The following is an 18,406-nucleotide window of genomic DNA, read 5'->3' on the forward strand; positions in this document are numbered from 1 at the left end:
ATCACATGTGTTTTCCTCTTAGTCACTGAATTTGTGTGCATCATATTTGTCTTCCACAGTCATGTCTTTCCGAAGAGGTGTGGTCAGGCAGAGCAAGTTTCGTCACGTCTTCGCCCAGGCATGGAAGGCGGAGCATTGCATAGACGATGTCCGGGTCTCCCGCGTGACATGGGACAGTCCTCTTTGCGCGGTCAACCCAAAGTTCATCGCTGTCATCATCGAAGCAGGCGGAGGAGGGGCCTTCCTTGTTGTGCCACTTAACAAGGTGAGACCTCTAGCCTCGGTACCAGCGAGTCTTATGGCTCATACATAGTCTGGATTCTCGGTGGTGAGGTGACCACCGAACTACAACATGACATCACAAGCCGCGGTGAAGAGCAAACCACCACCGATCAACGTTATTTCAGCTCCGGTGGTCAGCTCACCACCGGAGTGGTGGTCAGCTCACCACCGAAATCCAGACTATGAATAGGCCTTTACTCATCTGCAAAGAGAAAAGCCTGGTCACAGCCTAAAGGCTGAGAGTGGATCGGCAGAAAAGTGTCTGGCTGGCACATCCGTCGGGTGTATTTCCGCCGGGTACGATATTTTTCGACCAATCGCAACGCTTGTTTCCATTCACGGAGAATGTAAACAGATTTGTAAAGTGCCAACGTCATTTCCGCCAAAATCCCACTACTTCCTTCCACCGTCGGCGTAGGTGAGACCATAGGCATATACGGGTAGATGTGAGTCTCTCTTGAAGGCAACATGGAGGCAAAGCTTTCATGAGATTCATTACAAAGCATACCGGAAGCTTTCCAAGCGTCCATGTGCGTCACAGTAGGGGATGTTCGTTAGGCCAATCAGAGGCGCGACTCCCTCTTTCCCAGCCACTTTTGCTTTGGCAATGTAATTGTTTGTTTCCTCATGCCTATAGTATAGAGCATCGCAGTCCCACCCCCTTTCAGAACGACGAGTGGCCCAGGAAATGAATCCCAATGCATTTTGCCCATAGGCTTTTCTTAAAGTATTTATTTAAAGACGGTTACGCCGCGGACAAAGCCAACTCGGATCGTGACAAATCATGACAATGAAGTGAATGAACACTATGTTTTGGGCCGATCAAATAATTTATAAGAAGAATAGAACAAAAGAAAAGAACAAAACAAATAGTCTTGTCTCCTGCCTTTATTTTCTTCTTTCTAATGATTTGATCGGGCCAAAATATTGTGTTCATTGTCATGATTTGTCACGATCCGAGTTGGCTTTGTCCGCGGCGTAACCGTCTTTAAATAACTACTTTAAGAAAAGCCTATGGGCAAAATGCATTGGGATTCATTTCATGGGCCACTTGTCGTTCTGAAAGGGGGTGGGACTGCGACGCTCTATACAGCTAATTTGGATTGAATTGATACGTCCCCGAAAAGAAAAGTTTCACAGCAATCGTGAGTTTGTATTCATGATGTGTGGCATTTTGTGCCAAACAAACGGGCCACCCCACAAACTTTGAAAGCCAAAAGGAATGGAATATGAGAAATGATACATCTTCATCACATGACTACAGACAGAGCTGCTGCTGGCCATTGGCATTTACATGCCCGGCTATGCATAATATCTTTGTAGTTGTCAATATTGTTTTTTATTTAGTTATACCAATTCCAGCACACTTCTATGTAGTCACTGCTGACAACGGGTGGTTCACCTGCCAGTTAGGCAGATGCAGCCGCATGTGGTGTAACACACGCTGGTGTTGGTGGACAGGAACTGCACCTCAGTACCTCAATTAGTTACTTAATTGTCCCTTTTCTCCTCAAAATGAAACAAACTGTGATCTTTGGGACCTTATAAAACCCTAATCTTTGATCGCGCTAAGAAAGTCAATGCATCGTGCGTGGATACACAGCCTAGAATGAGGATGTGGCTCAATCTTTTTTCATCTTTTTTTTTTCCCACAGTTTTGTTTATTCAAGATTTCAGGGTATACAGTAAATCAAATAATATGACAGTATATGTGACACACCCTGACCATACGGAACATACCAAAGAGATAACATGTACATATAAATGTTATGACCACTATATGCAAAATATTGTGGTAGCATAAAAGAAAAATAAATTGTATAGACCTATGCTAACAGGGAAGTGACACTGATAGTTACAAACCACATAACCTGAATCAAGTTTGAAACAAAAACAAGACAAACGTATGACACGACACGACATGGCATGGTCATTGGTCACCCCTCCAAAACATAATGGCGGTGGCACCCACACATGGTTCCTAATAATAAATATATACTGAACAACCCAGCTGCGTCGGGAATTATGTCTAGCATGCTCAGATTCAGGATTAGATGTGGCTCAAATATGAAGGGCTATCACTTCCGGGTCGGGCGCAAGTGGTCTCTTCTTTCGTGCTTTTCGTGCGTTACTCTGGCACTGGCCTCACGATCCCGACTATAGTAACGGGAGGGAATATGTTAAAAAAAAAAGGGAAATAAAACGAAACTTTTTACCCCCCACAGAGTGGCAGAATTGACCAGTCTTCACCCACGGTTTGTGGACATGCCGCGCCTGTGCTGGACATCCAGTGGTGCCCTCATGATGACAATATTATTGCAAGTGCCTCAGAGGACTGCACTGTAAAGGTACGTGACAGTGTTACAGTCTTGCATAGTCTTATCAGTTATTCTCTTAACATTTTCATGTGAAGCACCCCCAAATTATATATATATATATAATGTAGTTGACACCAATTTGAAAAGAATTGATGCCGGGGGCCGACTTCAGAGAAGTTTTGTGTTGCATATTTTCAAAGTTATGTTGTAGTTATTCAAGATGTTTCAGAACGTTTTGAAAATACAAATCTTACAAGTCACGATGCGACACGTTATGACATTATAACAACAATGGTACTGACCATTCTCTTGAATTAAAGGTTTCAACTGTACTACTCCTTAATTATGTGCATTTTGTGAAATAAATATATATAGCAAGTGTGTGTTCACCGGCGTCTTGTTTGTAGGTGTGGCACATTCCCGACGGTGGCCTGACTGCTCCCATCACTGATGCTGCCGTGACCCTTGAGGGTCACAGTAAACGAGTGGGGATCTTGGCCTGGCATCCAACGGCATTAAACATTCTCCTGACTGCAGGTATAACCTCCGTTTTTTGTTTGTTGATATATTCAAGATACAGTTAAAAAAAGAGCAGTACAGAATTTTCAGGATTGCACAAAAAGTCAAAGACTTAATTCCATTGTGGTCCAAATAAATAAATACAGCATATGGTTATAGAAAGAACATGCGTTGACAAAACAATAAATACATAATAAATAGATAAATACAGCACTATTCTAGCTTGCCCATCAGCCAGTTTTTCAACATATTTTAAAAAATGTTCAAGGACTGGGCAAATTTAATTTCCCTTGGGATTTTGTTCCAGTCCTCCACCCCCGTATATTTAACCCATTCTGGGCGGGCACCCCTTTCGGTGTTAGCGTTACGTTATGCTTTAGCTATTGAAAAATAGCAGATCTACAAGCTCATAGCGCGCCACCGAGTGGCGCGCTACGAGCTTGTAGGTCTGCTATTTTTGAAAAATCGAAGAACGACTGACATTTTTAGAATCTGATCTCAGGTCAGAATGGGTTAATCAGACCAGTGTGTGTCCAGTGGAAACCTCGTATGAATCTGATCTCAGGTCAGAATGGGTTAAGATCAGCGACACTCGCCCTTGTATTCAAGCTATGGGACTCGTTGACATACGGGAAGTAACCTTTAAAATATGTTGGGCAAGATTAAACTTTTATGGTGTGTGGTGGTATGACTACATTTTGTGACGTGACTATTTTTAGTTCAGAGCTATAGCACCTTTTGCAAGTTGTGACGTAAGTCACCGTTCCAGTTTATCAACATCTTGGAAAGTAACTTTGAACAAAAGTCTGAACCGATACCAGTTTTTCTTTGTTGATCATGGCAACCAACAGATGGTATTATTAGTAGTATTTACTACTCTACCCCACACACACACACACACACTGTCTATACTAGCGCCTATTTTTGAGGGCCACTTGCCCCTCCTTTATACAGCTATAGTGTAGATTTTTGTCCTAACACAAACATTAAATGCCACTGACAATGAATGGAGAATTTACGTCTGAGCAAATCGGTATTTTTGTCCTACCCAAATCTACTTCATATGTAGACGAGCAAATGTCTATTTCGGTCCTACACAAAAATTCCCATTAACACCCCAATCGCCCAGGTTGAAGTTCACCGTCCTTTCTATTGGTACCCAGCGCCAAAAGTCGAAGTTTATATTGATATGAAAACCGATCGGATCGCTCTACAGCTGGTCCGTCGATTTAATGGATTAAATAACCCCGGTCCCCGGGCAATCGGAGTGTTAACAATGCGGCAATAGATGATAAGAGCGTCCCTCACTTCACACAGGTGTGATTTTTATCTTTAACGTTACCTTAATATTTTTGAGAACTTACTTTGTACTGTAAATATGTCTTAATGTAATTATTTAGTGCCTCACAGACTTGGCCTTGTGTGTGCAAACCTACCTGGCAATATAAATTATTCTGATCCTCATTTGACATTATTAGACCAAACCAACATAATAGTGAGAATTGAGGGCGTAGCTTTCTCAGTTGGTGTTCTATGACAGCCAACTCAACCCCTCCTGCATTATACAGGCAAGGAATTGAATTTCTCTCTTCGACAATAAACAGTATGCAATACTAGTTAAAAGCACAATGTAGTTAAGGGTCACATTTCCATTTGAATGTTAAGTGTTATATTTCTAACATTCTGGGGTCTGAAAATCTAATTGGGAGAGAAATAAAGAACATGTAATCCTTCAGTATGATTACCCTGTGGTATTTCTAAATGCCATGTTCCGATTATTTAGTAGACAACATGGTCTGTGGTCACTCACTATTTTACACCAAAGCCAAGTCAATTACCTAGCTACTGTATTATCATAGCGGGAAAGAGCTATGCAATGTGATTTATAGTGCTACTTCTCTCAATCCGAAGAGGAAACCAGCTGCAGGTTAAGAACCCAAGTAGACATACAGTTTTACCCTTGCTGCCACTAGCAATGCACTGAAAACCGCACACTAGAAGCATTCACATTAACCCATTTTGGGCGGGAACCCCTTTTGCTGTTAGCATTATGTTATGCTTCAGCTATTGAAAAATAGCAGATCTACAAGCTCAGAGCTTGTAGGTCTGCTATTTTTGAAAAATCGAAGAACGACTGACAGAAACATAGCTTTTTCAGAAAACTGTCAGGTTGTAGAAGACATTTTTGGAATCTGATCTCAGGTCAAAATGGGTTAACTAGGCCTTTTATAGGTAGGTAGAATCTCATAATGCATGTTTCATATTTCTTATGTCAATTTGCAGCAAGCTTATTGAAAACTACACGTTGTCTCTCTCTCCCCCTTCCCCTCTCTTTCCCTCGCTCACCTAGGCTGCGACAATCTGATGTGTGTCTGGGATGTTGGCACGGGAGAGCTTATTTACCAGTTGGGTGACTCGCACCCAGACATGATCTACAGCGTCTGCTGGAACAAGGATGGCAGCGCTATCTGCACCGTCTGCAAGGACAAGGCTCTACGTGTCATTGATCCCCGGAGGGGTACCGTACTCAAGGTGACTAATACTTCTCTCTCCGTGTATGCAAATGTATACAAAATAAATATAATCAGGGGACATCCATCTGGTGAGACCAGGGTTCAGTTGAGCAGCAGTGCCGCCGGGCACTTTGATAAACTCTATTGCGAGTGTCCTTTTTCCCCGCACTAGCCTCACCTGTTCAGCGGTAATGGAGCGTACCAAAATCTCCTTGAGGGGGCGTCAACATATGTGTCACGTCACGCGGTAGCGGCCGCCATACTTTTTGGCTTGTCTGGTTTGTTTACATTGAGCGACTATCCGGTGTGCTTGTATACGTTCTTTTTTTTTAACTGACCTCACAATGGTGCAGACTTATTTAGCAGACTAAATAAGTGCCACAGCAGGTCACGTCGAGGGAATGAGCCAGAAAACGGAATTAGATTTTCAGCTTTCCAGCATGGAGACAGCATCAAGGAACCCAGATTGACGAGTTTACAAAAAGACGTAGAATGGCTTGGATCTCGGCTGTACGGCGCACAGGCGCAGAGACATAACGTTCAAAGTATCTAAGCACAGCCGTGTTTGTTCACAACATTTTCCTTGTCCTTGTAAGGTATTTGGGCCATCTATCCATCCTGGTGTTGGTTCACTATGTTGTCGCCAAGAACGAGCACAATATTTACAAAAACATACCAGGGGAGGCATGTAGTAGCCCGGAAACCAGACAGATCTGCCATTGCAATGATAAATTGCCCTCGGCACAGTGATATTAGTCTGGTGGCATGCCAGGCTAGGCTTGTAGTTGTTTACACCTGCAGATTACAATGGTGAGAACTAAATTGGGAACACAAAAGCCATGATTAAAAGTCAAACTAAATACACTCTCCTTGTAACTCAGCATAAACACTTACATTTCAGATTTCAATAAAAGACACAGCTAGGCCTAATCACAATTATTTTAGATAATCGCAATTATTTAGCATAATCATCGAGTATAAAATGATTAAATGTAATTAATTTCGCTGTAAATTTGAGGTCGTCATGAACGGGACTCGAACACGTGCCGCATTGTCAGGCCAGAGGCTATATGTGGCATGTGCCCGGACCGCAAGGCCAGCGGGCGCCCCAATCGTAATTATTTGTGTATCAAATGAATGCAAAAAAAACTAAGACATATTAAAGAAGAGTACCTCAAGTTTCCATGAACTGCTGTACTTTTGATCTTTTTTTTTATGGAATATTTTAAATTGGGTAAAATACCCGTGTTTAGCAATGGTATAACTAAATATATGTTTAGTGTTCTAGGGTTAATGCACGTCAGTTTTGTGCATTGTTTCATTTCATAACATCAACTCAACGCAATGCACAGACAGAAAGCCTCTTGATTGCGGTCTGTGAAAAATTACGAAAAGAAACTAAAATAAGTAAAAATTGGTCCGGTTGTTTACTTTTTACTTATATTTTGATACAATACTTTTTTCTTCTTTTTTTTAATGTTTTAAAAAATGTCAATGTTATACCAAAACAATATAAATTCATATGATTACTCTTATCCGCTTAGTGCCTGATCTGAGCCCAATCCTTTCATGTATGCAACGGTTCTTAGGTGAGAGAGAAGGTCCATGATGGAACCAGGCCAATGAGAGCCGTGTTCCTTAACGATGGGAAGATTCTGACTACAGGCTTCAGCCGCATGAGTGAGAGACAGGTGGCTCTGTGGGACACGGTATGTACTGTATATGTACTGTATGACTGCTCACCTCACCTGATCTGTATTATATCATATTATCAGGAGATATACGGTGTCCACTTTCTAGAAGTAAACTGTTTTTAAACTGTTTCTCATGCAGAAAGACCTCGCTGAGCCAATGGCAGTTCAGGAGATGGACACCAGCAATGGGGTTCTTCAGCCCTACTACGACCCCGATACAAATATGGTCTACCTGTGTGGAAAGGTACATTGATTCACATTTACTTCACTTTTTTAGGAATTTAGCTGATGCTCTTACTGAATGTAATGTACAATGAGTGAGCCGGCAGGGGTTCAATGCCTAGCTCAAAGATTGTTTTAAAAGGCTGTCGATGGATACGGTTGCTGTTTACAAGTTGCAAATCTGTAGGCTTTCAGTTTCAGCATGGTCTTTCTAGCCACTTGGTTGGCCCTTGCGCGATGTTCCGCTTAGCAGATCAGCATGTTTCCCAAACCTTTTAATGTCAAGGACCCCCAAATTGACACTAAAGTAATTAGTGGACCCCCCCATTTGAAAAGATATGCCAGGGACCCCCAATGAGAAGGTTTTTATAGCTCTACCAGAGATTTTCAACCAATTTCATTTCAAGGACCCCCAGTTTGACCTGAATTAGGCTACGGACCCCCATTTAATGGCATTTCTATCTCTGGGGCCCCAATTTATATTGTAAAATGTATTTAACTCTGAGTGAGTGTACAAATGGAACCAAATGGGTCAGTTTTATTCCATTTGTACACTATTATTTAGCTGGGGACCCCCTGGAACTCCCTCAAGGACCCCTCAGGGTCCACGTCTTCATGGATTTTAGCCACTACCTTCGGGCCCGTGACATTGTCCTTGTCCACCATTTATGTCAAATCGTGACCTTGACTTAAAAGAATATAAATCAGGTTGATGTAATGCAGCCAGAGACCTTTTTTTAAGGCTGGTAATTGCCTGTGAAATGCATCATGGGAATTGTAAGATCACAGATTGTTTGAAATTGACAAAGTGGAATTTTTTAAGTGTTAAGGTGGTTGCTCATTGGTACGTTTTTCTTCCGCTGCATTTCGTTTTGCAGATCCGAAATCTGAAGAAAAAAAACACATCACGCAAAACATCCTTGCACATGGAGTGTAACCCGTATTATTTATATTCAGCAGCAGCAGTGAAGATGATCCCCTAATCCGATTTATTATTTTTGAAAAAGTTGTGTACAAATGTACAAACAACACAGTTTTATATAAGAGCCACTAGTGTAGGACTGTGGGTCACTAAAAGATGATTAGATGCGATGTCACCATGTTTTTATCTCTCTCTCTCTCACTCTGTTGCTCTCGCTCTGCACACTGCTGTGTGTGTGTGTGTGTGTCCAAAACTATTAGAGACTGTTAGAACAGATTTGTATCTACGAGTGCGAGGGGGTAATCATAATGAAAACAAAATAGTGGTATTTTACGATAGAAGTGGCTTTTTAATGCATGCACTTGTTTGTGTGTCTTCTGTTGTTGTCGCTTGTCTGTTATCCCATTTTGGGTGGGAACCCCTTTTGGTGTTAGCACTATGTTATGCTTTAGCTATTGAAAAATAGCAGACCTACAAGCTCATAGCTTACGAGCTTGTAGGTCTGCTATTTTTGAAAAACCGAAGAACCACTGACATAGAAACATAGCTTTTTCAGAAAACTGTCAGGATGTAGAAGACATTTATAGAATGTTGTTTCTTGAATGGAAGCAAGCCACTAAACGGGCCTAAAGTGTCCCTTCTATTCATGATCCATCCTACCAATCTGCCTCTCATTCAGGGCGACTGCACCATCCGGTACTTTGAGGTGACAGACGAGTCGCCATACCTTCATTTCCTCAGCTTGTATAGCAGCAAAGAGCCCCAGAGAGGTTCAGGGTTTCTCAGTAAAAGAGGTGTCGATGTGAACAAGTGTGAAATTGCCAGGTGAGAGAATTTTCTGAGATTACATTCACGTTATCCTTTGCACTTAATTCTTTCATAACCTTGCAAATTGTTTCCACAATCTCCTCTGGAATTTTTGCAGGTTTTACAAGCTGCATGAAAGGAAAGTTGAACCAATCTCCATGACTGTGCCACGAAAGGTAAGCTGTGACTCTAATAAATACATAAAACATCTTAGGAATTACATAAATATCACCACACAATAGAATTGCATTCAAGGCGCACAGTTTACTCTGCTGATTTGATTTACCCTTGTGACCCCAGTCAGATCTATTCCAAGGAGACCTCTACCCAGACACAGCCAGCATGGAGCCTTCTCTCCTGGCCGAGGAGTGGATTGCTGGGCAGGACGCCTCACCCCTGTTGATATCCCTGAGTGGAGGGTACAGCGCTCCTACCTCCAAGCACAGAGACACCCTCAGGGGCAAACCCAGGGTGGCTTCTTCACAGGACTCTGGGGCAACCCAGCCTCCAGTGGGCGTAACAACAACAACAACAACCACATCTACCAGGGAAACGGAAGCAGAGGTCGTGCCACAGCCCAAGGTGATGGCCAAAGAGACGGACGGGACGGAGCGGCCAAAGAGAGAGGTAGGTGGTGAATGACAAATTAAGGTGTCATTATTTGACCTAGTTTGTGACATTTTACTTAGGTTTCATCTCGCTTTCCAGGACGACGTGCTGAACGAGTTGCTAGCGGAGATGAAGGCCTTGCGTGCGGTGGTGCTCGCTCAGAGCCAGAGAATCGAGCTCCTGGAGAGGCAGTTGGCGCGCATCGAAGACGGGGACGTATGAGCGGCGAGGAGCCCAAAGGGGCCTTCTGCCTAAACTCCACACACACCATAGCCTTACTAGAATCAACAGTACCCTTAAAGCTGTGCGTGTTGGAGAATGTAGTTTGAAGTGTAGGTTAGTGACTTTACTGTAACTGTGAATCACAGTTGCCTAGAACAAGGTCAACGATAGTGAAGGACTAAAAAGACCACAATATGTTTCCATGATTATTTGATTAGGCTGTGAGTGAAAAGGGATGTCAACTGCATACTGTAACTTAAATGCATTTGTTTTTATTGGAGCATTAAAAATAACACCTTTGTGGTTGCATATAGAACAGCTTTTGGATTTAGATGTATGAATAGCTTTGGTAAAATCACCAAAACACATAATTTTGATGGACTTTTGGTAAAGTTTACACATCGCAGCGGTACAGCAGTTACTGTACCTCTGAATGAATGTTTGATGTGGCACCCTGGATGGCACTAACGTCACTAATGGATACACATTATTATATCCATTAGTGATTGATAAGCTGCTGAATCTTAACATTGTGTCATACCATACGTGGTTTCATACATTATTGGCTTGTGCTTTTTTTTTTTTAATCATTTCATAAACGTGATGATGGGTAGGAAGTAGGAATCTCTGTCTGCCAAGAATAGACAACAATGACTCTGATAGTGGAACGTGAATGAGAATTGATGAAAATGTAGTTGAAATCATGTGTATACTGTAAATTTGTGTGATCTTTTTTTTTTTCTGTTCAAGCCGGAAGGTGGCATTTGTGCTCTTATCGAGAGAACAACTTTGCAGATGCGATGTCACAGAGGTTAGATTTCTGTAATCTTATCTCACATGGGTGAATGAAGAGCAGGTCTGCATCATAAAAAAAAATAACATGCTAAACTCCAGTGATTTAATATCGGTGCAAGAAACCGGTTACTGACTTTTGACCATGTCATTTAAAACATAATGTTATTCAGACGGTTCAATAAGTGATTCATTCCAGTGCAAAAGGCAGTGACAATGAAGTGAGACATTTTTATAATGTGAATGAAGTGAAACAAGTCACGCGCCTACGTTTATAGTCTTATGGGTTAATTTTGCCACCGCTGTTGCTTTCACATTCCCTCATTTAAAGCTCCTAGAGTGCTATTTTTAAAAGAACAGCAAAAATATATTTGTTTTCTTACACTATTTTCTTTATCCCCCTTTTTATTCCTTTTTCATTTGTTACCTCACTCACTTTAATGATTCTGTAACCTACATTCCATGTCAGGAATTATTGATTTATTTGGGTAGCCTAAAATTACATTAATTTATGCACTGACTGTCTGACACTATTTTTTTTTTCTTTGTGGTTGTAAACCAGTAGCAAATGATTCTCTGTACAAACTGATTAAACATGTGTTCCTCTTTTTGTGCTGTTTATTAAAATGAATGACCTGTCATGGTGTTATGGAGACGGAGTTATGGTGAATAATTTACTCATGGGTCAGATTGTGCTACTTTAAGTAGTTTGTCACTTTTGTGGAATGGTCCTCAATAATCCAAACATTACGTAGATCTGTGTTTTGACTAACGGGAGCAGTTTTGTTTGGTTTTGAATTTATTTTTTATTAAACTGCACACAGTTCCCAACCCACATTGGTTTATAAGACACCATTTTATGCTTACGGCATGTGTACAGTATATTCATATAATGCATTAGCCTATAGGCTACAGCTCAGAATTATACAGTGTTTTGTCTTCTCCCAAACTTCTTCCGCAAAACAAAAGCTCCTTTAACAATACAATATCGAAATAGTTTCATATAATCTTCTAATGGCTTGAGTGGTTAAAATGGTCCTATATGCTGTATCTATTTTCACACGAGCTCTGACACATCTTATAATGGAGGCAAAAAGCACACATCCTGCTGAGAGCCTGTGGTGAGTGTGGTGGTGCAAACGTGATCAAACAGCTTTCCATTTTAGCATCACTGCTGACTTGTTGAAATGAGGCTGAGTTGCGTAAAGCCGAGGACAAATAAAACGTAAAAGTGTAGCATGAGCCCCATTTCCAAGTGTTTAAAAAGTAAGTTAGCAAGTGACAAACCTCTTTGAACCTTGTCACTGTCATGCCAAGACAATTTTGTATGTGAACTGAAGTATTAAATCCGTATAGGCATGGTTTAATTTGAGCACTATATGGTAAACGTTGACTGAAGGTAGCATAACAGCACTCCTTGGTCTTGAAATATATTGTGTAGGTGAATTAAAATATTAAATATCTTGGACATAACCTCACTGTGACTGACATGATCCAGCAACAGTGTTATATAAAATATATCCTCTGCTTGTAAATACACTTCTGTAAAATGTACACTGTTCAGAACATATGTCTATATATATGAGGCAGCAACAGAACAGAAAGGACTTTAGCTTTGATTTAAAAGAACTGAGCATTTTCTGGGAGTTTGTTCCACATACTGTATGTGGTTCAGAATACTGATCTCAACATCAACACTGATTCATTCAGTGTTTTTTGTTGTATGCTCGTATCTGTTAAACTGGTATTGAGGATTCTGAAGAGTTATATTTATTTATTTTAATCTTTCTGTGCATTTAATGCAGTCTTTTATGTGTTTGCAGCAAACACCTGTTGATTTGACACTTATTACTATTCAAAATCTATTTTGCACACATGCACGCACGCACGCATCATTATACTCTGATGTATTGTTATACCCACACAGATGAGAGTCTTCTGCCTCTGTCACCTCAAATCATTTCCTGACAGTAAAGACCAACAAATGATCTAAGACTAAAATGTTAGGTGTATAACTGTATATCCGCACGCAAATACATTTTGGGCTGACTGACATTCAGACAGGAAACCAGCAAAACTGTGAGCAAGTGTCTGCTGGTTTCCTGTCCCTGAAGAGTTTCTAGTCCTACACAGTTGGTTGGATACCCTGTGTAATAAGTAGTGGTACCGTACAACATCTCCAACATACGTGAGTATTTACACTAGCTGCTACTGTATTTTTGTTCTGATTTTACATCTTATTGTAGATCAGATTAAGGTATTTGAATGTGGAGGATCATATGATATTAGAAAAGATGCAATTGCATTTCAGTGCCTTCAGGACGCAGTATACTTTCATCAGTTATATATGGTAAAAGTTGAAGGTGCTACTATCAGAATTATAACTGGGTTAAGATTTTTAACTTAAAGCATAACTGCAATCAATATGAGATCATCAGCTATGCCTCACTGAGTAAATGTCAATACTGATGCTGCTTGGTTGTCCCTAATTCGATTCCAGCAATTTGTAGTATGACCCTGAGCAAGACTTAATTACTCCATGGGCTCACTGCTCCTAGTAGTTAAATATATGCAAAGGACAAATTTCACGTATGTGCAAATATACTGTGGAGAGGGGGGGGGGGGGGTAAGAGTGGGGACTATTCTATTTAATCTATCTATCTATCTTGGAATTTACTTTGCTACCTCTATAAACAAGAACATATTTTTTTCCCCAGATCCTGAATATATCTATTATCTACCACTGGATGTCGCCCTGAGGAATACATCACAAGAAGTTGAAAGAAGTTGGATTTCACAATAGGATTTATTTTATTTTGCAGAAAACTTTGCAAGAAGGTATACAGAGAATATTAATATATCTCATCTAACCTGATACTTTAGATCAAGTCTTTTACCATACATACAGTCATGCTGTGAACACTGGGGTTGCAACATTCATGGGACAAAGTATGCATGGTACAATGTGTCTGCTTATTATTATTATTATTATTATTAAGTGTGTGCGTGCGTGCATGCGAGTTTGTTCAGAGTTAATCTCGCAAACCCCTGTGCACAAACTTCATATCCACAAAGAAATATCTCAGCTAATTTTGTATTATATGTTTCGAAATATTGTTTATATTGTTTGTATAATGGAAGTCAATAGGGCTTTGATCGGGCTGGAACCTTGCCCAAATATTGAGTCATACGTCATAGATATGTAGGCCTACTGTAACTGTATATGTCATAGATGACTGACGTCATAGAATAGCCACGTGAAGTCCGAGATCCACGTTGGAACCACGCAGTGTTGATTTCGTCGACTAAAACTACGAGGAAAAATGTTCGTCGACTACCTTTTTTCACTGACGAAAACTAAATGGAAACTAAGCTATGGTCACTAAAACTAAGACTGCATATACTGACAATTTCGTCAACGAATACAAACTAGACTAAAATGTTAGGAAGGGGACTAGCAAGTGTAAAATCAGCCATTACGACGGCATCAAGGCCCGTTAAAATACATTTTAGTCGACTAAATCAACTATACTGTGGATCAACCGATTCGATTTTTGAGGGGCGCTAGGGCCTCCTTTGTGTGTCTGTGACACAGACACACAAAAAATTATTTGATTGGCTGAGCACGAAATGTGATGTAGTATGATGATGTATAAGAGCGGGGGAGCGCCCCTCTATTCACATTTTTTTATAATTGTTAATCAATGTATCATCAACGTCCTCGACCAGAAGTCAAAAGAAATACAATTATTCTACTTTCTTTTTCCTCTCTCTTCTCCCTGTCGTCTAGGCATGACTACACCTGGGGAAGACGCTTTAGCCAAAACGGACAGAACAGTTGCATTATTATTTTGTTCCCTTTTGTTCCTGATCTTGGTACTCGTCTTGCTTTACATGAAGTTGAATAGAGACTCTGATGGACGGTACACGGTCCGTCGTATGGTGCTGCAGGCCATTCTCTGGTGGCTTAATCGTAATAACGAAGAGGAGAATGGAGAGGAAATGCATGCACTCCCTAGTGGTGGAGGGAGAGATGTGGAGAGGGGGAGCCGGGGAGGTGAAAGTGAGGCAGGAGAGGAGGATGACAGAGATGGGAGAGAGGGAGAAGATGAAGACCCATCGGATGACTACTCAAGTTTGGGCGGCTGTGACCTGAGGGAGCTAGCAAAACTCAGGGCCCAGCGAGAGGAGATGGGGAGGTCAGAGGGCGGGTCAGCGGAGAAAGGTGAGGAGGAGGAGGAGGAGGAGGAGGAGGAGGAGGAGGAGGAGGAGGAGGAGGAGGAGGAGGAGGAGAAGGAGGAGGAGGAGGAGGAGGAGGAGGAGGAGGAGGAGAAGGAGGAGGAGGAGGAGGAAAACAGGGAGAGTGGTGGAGGAACTGGCCTGTTGATAGACCTAAAGCAGTTCTCTGGGAATGCCATCTGGTCTGAGGAAAAGACAACTGACAACAAGGACAGTGATCTGACGACTGCGCTGTGAACACATGCGCGCCAGTGGCTCAGGGGGTAGAGTGACCGGTTGTTAGAACCCGGGCTCCCCCAGAGTTAGTGTCGAAGTGTCCTTGATCAAGACTCTGAACCCCTAATTGCTCCTGATGTGCAGGTTGGTGCCTTGCATGGTTTCCTCCGCCATCGGTGTGTGAATGGGTGAATGTAAATATATACAATCTCTGTCCTCCCAGTGGGGCTCTTCACTGGCAGGTGAGTCAGTAGGATGAGATGTGAGAAATGTGTGTGGGGATGAAATAATTGGCATAATGACTAAATTAGGGGGGAAAAGGTTTAAAAATCAAAAAGAGATAGGTCACCAAGTTGCTTAACAATAGAGGCTATGCACGGGATACAGTATATCATCGTACCCGGAAGTTATGCGGATTGCCTACTGAGTGGCAAAAAACTACTTTCTGGCCTTGACCAATACATATACAGTGCATCCAGCCATACATCCAAACAGAAGTCCTATCTGATTGTATTAAATGACCAACATTGCAGCTGTACGGAAAGCTTGAATTGTCTTTCTATAATTATCTGCAAAGTTTTTGTTTCATAAAAATTCCGCTGTAGATATGTTATCATGAGCTATACTTTCTGTCAATAAATTCTGTGAAGATGATTATTGTCAGTAGTATCAAGGGTCAGAGTTTGGAAGTATGATCACTTTCAATAACACAATGTCCTGCCGCCTCCTGCATTATGTACAATTTAGAAACAGGTGGGACCATTGATTGATATCCAACAGCGGTTCCAAACTCCAACGCTCCATGCTGCTCAATGCCACTTTTTTTTGGGTCACTCAGTCTAGACGGGGTGGGGAGAAATGCATGAGCACATGTGCATAATCTATTGTGTTTCATGTGTGGGTTAACTTGAGCAGGATGGTGCAGGACGGGTGCTGGTTTCCTCTGCTGTCCAATGTGTGAATGTATAATCCAAAGCTTGATTGATTGATTGAAATCTTTATTAACAGTTTGCAGAATTACAGTACATTTCAAGCACAAACTCAATACAAAGACTGTTAACTGTGAGTGGACGACCCAATTAAGCCTTACACTTGTTTACAACAGGGTCCACATTGTTCAATTCATCAAAACATTTAGAGACAAACAAATAGACACTTCTATGTAGTTAAAGAACAGAACAGGAATTCATCATATAGGAAGCGAAAAGGGAAAAAATATATATATACAGTGAGGGGAACAGGGGGATAAAAGAAAACGAAAGACAGAGTGTAGGGCGCCTGCACACAACACCATGCGTTGATGCCATGTGTGCATATGTGCAGGCACCCAACACCACGTCCATACAAAAACATAGTACAATCCAGATAAAGCTCTTTGGAGAAAAGTGCCATATACTAGTGTAAATGGTACAATTTTATTATGTTGCTTTACAAACTTAGTTCAGAGTGGCTGTATTGTCAAGGGAAAATTATCAACAGCTTAGTAAACAAGCCAGATTTTTGTTTCCAGCCAGATATGCTTGAGATTGGAATTTGGTTCTGTGTGGAGTTTGCATGTTCTCCTCGTGGCTTTTAGGGTATGGTAGCCTCACAAAAAACATGCAGTAATCCTGGTCTCTAAACTACCTCTCCCTGGCCAGCCGGGGCGCCTGATGGAGGGGAAAGGAAGTTAAGGAACTGGTCGGAATAACGTGTTCCTTCCACACGCTATACGTCTGGCCGGGGAAACTCCCCTGTCAAGTGAAAAGAAGAAGTTTGGACTCCTCATGCATATAAGGAAGCATGCATGAGGTCAGTCCGCTCATGCTCTCCCCAGGTTGGCTGAAGTGTAGTGCCCAGGATTACATTAGATCATTGGCACTGGGTCAAAAAATGGGTTGCAAAAATCGTGGGATATGTTATAGTATAGTGTATTGTACAGCAGAGATAGTGTTTTGTATTTGTTGATAAATATATTATTATTATTATTATTATTATTATTATTATTATTATTATTATTATTATTATTATTTTAATATGTCTGATGAATTGAATACACTAGTCTTAGTCTAGTCCTTACCCGTTCTGATAAATGAACACCAAGTTATGTACAGTGTGGGTAATGTGATTTAAAGATCATATTATTGATGTGGATGTGATTTTGAGGAAGGATTGCTTTAATATAGTTGTGAATATAGCCTACTTGATCACCGGAAACAGTACATCATACATTCATACATAGAAATAAAAGTATCAAGCAGTCAGTGTCGACTGTCGCGTTTGTAGTGTAGCAATGCATTATTAAGGTATGTATGACATCAGAAGTAGCTGGAGACAGTGGAGACGCACACGCACACACACGCACGCGCGCACACACGCACACACGTCAACATCGACAAAATAAAATACATCAACGAGAGTCTTGACCGACTAGCTCTATCGAAGACTAGGACGATAAAACCCTTGTCTTCATTTTAGATTTTCTTTAGACGAAACATTTGTTATCTTGTCATTGTGTCACTCTTTGAGACGCACAATGGATGGAATCAGACTTTTCTCCCTTCTGCATTCTTAATCATATTTATTAACAAATAAGTGGCAGTTGGGGATGTAGCTCAGTGGTAGAGCGCATGCTTCGCATGTATGAGGCCCCGGGTTCAATCCCCGGCATCTCCACTTCTTTAGCCATTCGTTTAGCTTAATAATGAAATATGAGTACCGGTATTAAAGTTTAAACGTGCAAGGATCTGTTATGTGACACAGATGATCGACATAATCGGAAATATTAAAGGAATTGATGGCAAAATAACGCTATTCATCATTGGCGGAATATTCAATGAAGGAAGTGTTTCTCGAATTTGATTGGATGACATCGTTATATGGGGCGTGCCAATATGCATGCTAGTCCACGCACGCACATATAAAATGTCAGATTTTTGCCGGGGCAACAAAATGATTTTCACGCCAGCGGTGTCTCTCTTTTTCTATCACCGGGGTGATTCCGAGTTAACGAGCCACAGTGACATCATCATGGAGCAGCCGACAACGCAAATGATGCGAAGCAATGTTGTA

At 41.3% G+C, this 18,406-nt stretch overlaps 1 protein-coding gene and 1 long non-coding RNA gene across 2 annotated transcripts; both read left to right on the forward strand.

The window, feature by feature from the left end:
• Positions 1-61: 61 nt before the first annotated feature.
• On the forward strand, positions 62-11,539 carry coro1b (coronin, actin binding protein, 1B; the record flags this gene model as incomplete). Its single annotated transcript, XM_080792742.1, has 10 exons — positions 62-265; positions 2,508-2,630; positions 3,008-3,137; positions 5,470-5,651; positions 7,222-7,341; positions 7,466-7,570; positions 9,150-9,295; positions 9,396-9,453; positions 9,578-9,904; positions 9,986-11,539. 10 exons carry the CDS (start codon positions 62-64, stop codon positions 10,106-10,108), a joined length of 1,518 nt encoding a protein of 505 aa, XP_080648868.1. The 3' UTR covers positions 10,109-11,539.
• A 1,506-nt stretch (positions 11,540-13,045) lies between these two features.
• LOC308335820 lies at positions 13,046-14,809 on the forward strand. Its single transcript, XR_013966100.1, has 3 exons — positions 13,046-13,088; positions 13,618-13,738; positions 14,691-14,809. It is a non-coding gene; the product is annotated as an uncharacterized lncRNA (long non-coding RNA).
• Positions 14,810-18,406: the final 3,597 nt, after the last annotated feature.

The sequence above is a fragment of the Protomyctophum bolini genome (assembly GCF_963924005.1).
Source record: "Protomyctophum bolini genome assembly, chromosome: 20".
Taxonomy (NCBI): Eukaryota; Metazoa; Chordata; class Actinopteri; order Myctophiformes; family Myctophidae; genus Protomyctophum; species Protomyctophum bolini.